Genomic DNA, 5,156 nt, shown 5'->3' on the forward strand with positions numbered 1-5,156 from the left:
AAAAAAAAAAAAAAAAAGGGGGTGAGTGTGGTGGCATGGGCTTGTAGTCCCAGCTATTGGGGAGGCTGAAGCAGAAAGATTCCTAGTGACCAAGAGATCAAGGCAAGCCCGGGCAAATATAGTGAGAACCCTTACCCCATCTCTTTAAATCAATCAATCTGGCTGGGCTCAGTGGCTCAGGTGGTATCCCAGCACTTTGGGAGGCCGAGGTGAGTGGACTGCCTGAGCCCACAGCTTCAAGACCAGCCTGGACAACTTGGCAAGATCTTGTCTCTACAATAATCAAAAATCAGCCGGGTGTGGTAGTGCGTGCCTGTAGTTCTGGCTACTTGGAAGGCTGAGGCAGAAGGATCTCCGGAGTCTAGGAGGTCGACACTGGGGTGGCCGTGAGTGTGCCACTGCACTCTAGCCTGGGTGATGGAGTGAGACTCCAACTCAAAAACATAAATAATAGACAAATAAATAAACTGCAAATAAAAATATTTTTAAAATATAGTATGCAAGGCCTGACAAGTTCGTGAATCATCCTAGAAAAAGTGCTACATCTCTCATTGCTGAATATCACTACAGTCACCTCCGAAATACTCCCCTTGAGAAACTAGGCAATAACACCAATGCCTCATCCACCTGTTAAAGTAATTTTGGAACTCTTTTTCTGCAATGACCATCAGAAGCGTCATCATTATTTGTTGAGTTTTGACAATTAAGTTCACAAACCGGCCGGGTTTGGTGACTCAGCCTGTAATCTCAGCACTTCGGGAGGCCGAGACGAGTGGAGTGCCTGAGCCCACGGGTTTGAGACCAGTCCAGGCAACTTGGCGAGACCTCATCTCTATGATAAAAAAAAAAATGAGCTGGACATGGTAGCGCATGCCTGTAGTTCCGGCTACTTGGAAGACTGAGGTAGAAGGATCTCCAGAGCCCAGCAGGTCGACACTGGGGTGTCCATGAGCATGCCACTGCACTGCAGCCTGGGTGATGGAGTGAAATTCCAACTAAAAAAAAAAAGTTCACAAACCCGCCACTGTGCACTTACATTGGCAGCACTGTACAAATAACAGTATTAGAAAACCCTCCCTACTCACCTGATCTGGCCCCCAATGACTTTTTCTTTACCTGAAGTTAAGGGAAATATTGAAAGGAAGACATCTGATGACATTCAGAACATCAAGGGTAATACGACGACAGTTCTGATGGCCATTCCAGAAAGAGTTCCAAAATTGCTTTGCCGGGTGGACTAGGAGCTGATGTCAGTGCACAGCTTCCCAAGAGGAACACTTCCATGGTGATCATAGTGATAGTACCAAGGTATGTAGCACTTTTTCTAGGATGAGTTTGCACACTTAATTGTTGGACCTTGTACAGGGAATATAAGTCTCTGTGTTATCTACCCAACGGGGAGAAAAGATTTGTGTTAGCCAACCTATGGGTGTGGCTGTGCGGGATGAGGGGGAAAAGCTATGTTCACGATCCTTCTTCTCTCTGGCAGGAAGATGAGTGATTATATCTCAGCCATCATTGAGCTGAGCGCCCTGGCTGTCCGGCGCCAGTATCGCCTGCACCACTACCTGGATTGTATCTACTACCGCACGGCCGATGGGCGGCGGTTCCGGGAAGCCTGTGACACCGTGCACCACTTCACCACTGAGGTCATCCAGGAGCGGCGGCGGGCTCTGCGACTGCAAGGGGCTGAGGCCTGGCTTAAGGCCAAGCAGGGCAAGACCTTGGACTTCATCGATGTGCTGCTTCTGGCCAGGGTGAGGCTGGGCCCTGGAGGGTGGAGCCCTGCTCCAGACAGCTTCCCCAGGAATTGTACTAGCTTTCTTTTCTTTTCTTTTTTTTTTTTTGGTGTTGGAGTCTCACTCTGTCGCCCAGACTGGAGTGCAGTGGCCGCTCCCGGCCACCACAGCCTTGACATGCTGGGCTCCGGCGATCCTTCCGCTCAGCCTTCCAAGTAGCTGGAACTACAGGCGGGCGGTACTACGCCCGGCTAATTTTTTGATTTATTGTAGAGATGAGGTCTCGCCAAGTTGCCCGGACGGTTCTTGAACCCGCTCAGGCAATCCACTCACCTTGGCCTCCCTAAGCACGGGATTACAGGCTGAGCCACCGAGCCCAGCCTGTACTAGCTTTCTAAAATGATAAATGTTGACTGGGCATGGTGGTTCACACCTTTAATGCCAGCACTTTGGGAGGCCGAGGCAGGAGGATCACTTGAGGCCAGGAGTTCAAGACCAACCTGGGCAACATAGTGAGACCCCGTCTCTACAAAAAAAGTTTTTTAAAAGTTATCCAGATGTGGTGGTTTCCACTTGTAATCTCAGCACTTTGGGGGTCAAGGCAGGAGAATCGCTTGAGGCCTGGAGTTCAAGACCAGCCTGGGCAACATAGTGAGACCCCATCTCTACAAAAAAATTTTTAAAAATTATTTGTTCATTGTGGTGTATACCTGTAGTCCCAGCTACTTGGGAGACTGAGGCAGAAGGATCACCTGGGCCCAGGAGGTCAAAGCTGCAGTGAGCCATGACTGTATCACTGCACTCTAGCCTGGGTGACAGAGTGAGACCTCCACTCAAAAAAAAGAAAAAAAGGTTGTTGTCAAGCATTCAGAGAGATGCTTGGTGTCAGAAATTGCTCAAGAAATATGAACCCCCAGCCGGGCACAGTGGCTCAGCACTTTGGAAGCCAAGGTGAGAGGATTGCCTGAGCCCCAGGGGTTCAAGACCAGCCTGGGTAACTTGGTAAGACCTTGTCTCTACAATAAATCACAAAAACTACCTGGGCATGGTGGCATGTGTCTGTACTTCCAGCTACTTGGAAGGCTGAGGTGGAAGGATCTCCTGAGCCCAGCAGGTTGAGGCTGCGGTGGCCGTGAGCATGCTACTGCACTCTAGCCTGGGTGACAAGAGTGAGACTCCAACTCAAAAAATAAAAAACAAAAACAAAACAAACAAACAAAAAAGAAATATGAACTCCCAAGGCATGGATATAGTGGCTTGTGCCTGTAATGCCAGCATTTTGGGAGGCTAAGGCAGGAGGATCACTTGAGCCCAGGAATTCAAGACCAGCCTTGGCAACATAGTGAGAGAAAAAAAAAGAAGTAAGAGCTCCCTTCTTCCTCTTACCTTTGACCCTTTTTCTCTATCTCTCTTTCTCCCTCCCCTCCCTCCCTCCCTTTCTTCCTTCCTGTCAGAATCTCACTCTGTCTCTCAGGCTGGAGTGCAGTTACATGCTCATGGCTACCACAGCCTCCATCTGCTGGGCTCAAGTGATCCTTCCGCCCCAGCCTTCCAAGTAGCTGGAACTACAAGCACCCACCACTATGCTCAGCTAAATTTTTTGATTTATCGTAGAGATGAGGTCTTGCCAAGTTGTCCAGGCTGGTCTTGAAACCCTGGGCTCAGGCAATCCTCTCGTCTTTGCCTCCCAAAGTGCTGAGATTACAGGTGTGAGACACTGCACTCAGCTCCCTCTGTCCATCTTTCATGGACAAGTTGCATAGTTCCATCTACCTGGAATATTTCCCCCTACTACTTGGCTTAAGAGAGGGATGGGTGGGGCCAGGCATGGTGGCTCACAACTGTAATCCCCAGTACTTTGGGAGGCCAAGGCAGGAGGATTGCTTAAGCCCAGGAGTTCGAGACTAGCCTGGGCAACACTGCAAGACCTTGTCTCTACAAAAGTTTTTAAAAAGCTGGGCATGGTGGCATGCACCTGTAATCTCAGCTACTCGGGAGGCCGAGGCAGAAGGATCTCTTCAGCCTAGGAATTCAAGGCTGCAGTGAGCCATGATCATACCACTGCACTCCAGTCTGGGTGAGAGTGATACCCTAACTCAAAGGGGGCGGATATCTGACTTTTCAGGAGCCCCCAGGATGTAGAGGATGGGATGAAGGGGGCCAAGCATCCTCTATTGCCCATTCTAGGATGAAGACGGAAAGGAACTGTCGGACGAGGACATCCGAGCCGAGGCAGACACCTTCATGTTTGAGGGTGAGGATGTGGGGTGAGGCCGAGGGAAGACAGGAAAGGGCGCCGGTGCCTACAGATAGTATCTCTGCTGTCTTCAGGCAGCCTCCATTCAGATGACCTCACCTGCCTGCAGGTCACGACACGACATCCAGTGGGCTCTCGTGGGTACTCTTCAATCTGGCGAAGTATCCGGAATACCAGGAGAAGTGCCGGGAAGAGATTCAGGAAGTCATGAAAGGCCGGGAGCTGGAGGAGCTGGAGTGGTCAGTGTGGGGTTGGGGGAATGAGAGTGTCAGGTTGAGGCCAGAGCCTTGGGTATGAATCTCTGCTCTCTCACTTACTGACTGTGTGACCTTAGACAAATTACTGAAGCTTCCCAAATTCTTCAGCTGTAAAATGGGGATGATTGTAATGCCCCTGCCTGCCTCACAGTGCAGGAGTTCTCAAAGCATCCCAGTCAGCAATTGTTGCAATAATGCTGTGTAACAAACAGCCCCAAAACTTAGTCATTTACAGCAAGTATCTATTTCTTTTCTCTCTTTTTCTTTTTTTTTGAGTCACAGTCTCACTCTACTGCTCAAGCGATCCTTCTATCTCAGCCTCCTAAATAGCTGGGGTCACGGGCATACACTGCCACACCTGGCAAACTTTATTATTTTGTAGAGACAGAGTCTCATTATGTTGCCCAGGGTGGTTGCAAACTCCTGGCCTCAAGTGATCCTCCTGCTTCAGCCTTCCAAAGTGCTGGGATTATACCACACCCAGCCTAACATGTTCTCTTTCAAAGAAACTTTATGTTGCTCACATAAAGGGTAAACAACATCCCTGGCATAAAGGTATCCATACATACAAACACCACTGCAAAAATACCAGAGTGTTATCAAATTGTGGTTAGATGCCACCTCCTGCCTGACTCTCCCAACTTCAGGCATCTTTCCCATTTGTTATAAAGGCAGATTTGGCCTGTGTGGTGGTTCATGCTTGTTATCCCAGCATTTTGGGAGGTTGAGGCAGGATTATTGCTTAAGCCCAGGAATTTGAGACCAGCCTGGGCAACATAGCAAGATCTCATCTCTACAAAAAAATTAAAACCTTAGCTGGGCATGGTGGCATGCGCCTATAGTCTCAGCTATTGAGGAGGCTGAGGTGGGAGGACTGCCTGAGCCAACAGGTCGAGGCTGCGG

At 49.4% G+C, this 5,156-nt stretch overlaps 1 protein-coding gene across 1 annotated transcript in view; it reads left to right on the forward strand.

Moving 5' to 3' along the window:
• The window catches only part of LOC103250603 (cytochrome P450 4F22), a 29,151-nt gene that overhangs the window by 20,209 nt on the left and 3,786 nt on the right, over positions 1–5,156 (forward strand). The window contains exons 7-9 of the mRNA XM_008049201.1: positions 1,490–1,757; positions 3,927–3,993; positions 4,106–4,235. Coding sequence (XP_008047392.1) covers positions 1,490–1,757; positions 3,927–3,993; positions 4,106–4,235 — 465 coding nt within the window. The remainder of the gene's footprint in view (positions 1–1,489; positions 1,758–3,926; positions 3,994–4,105; positions 4,236–5,156) is intronic.

The sequence above is a fragment of the Carlito syrichta genome, unplaced genomic scaffold (genome assembly GCF_000164805.1).
Source record: "Carlito syrichta isolate Samal-C Ts95f unplaced genomic scaffold, Tarsius_syrichta-2.0.1 Scaffold130696, whole genome shotgun sequence".
Classification (NCBI taxonomy): domain Eukaryota; kingdom Metazoa; phylum Chordata; class Mammalia; order Primates; family Tarsiidae; genus Carlito; species Carlito syrichta.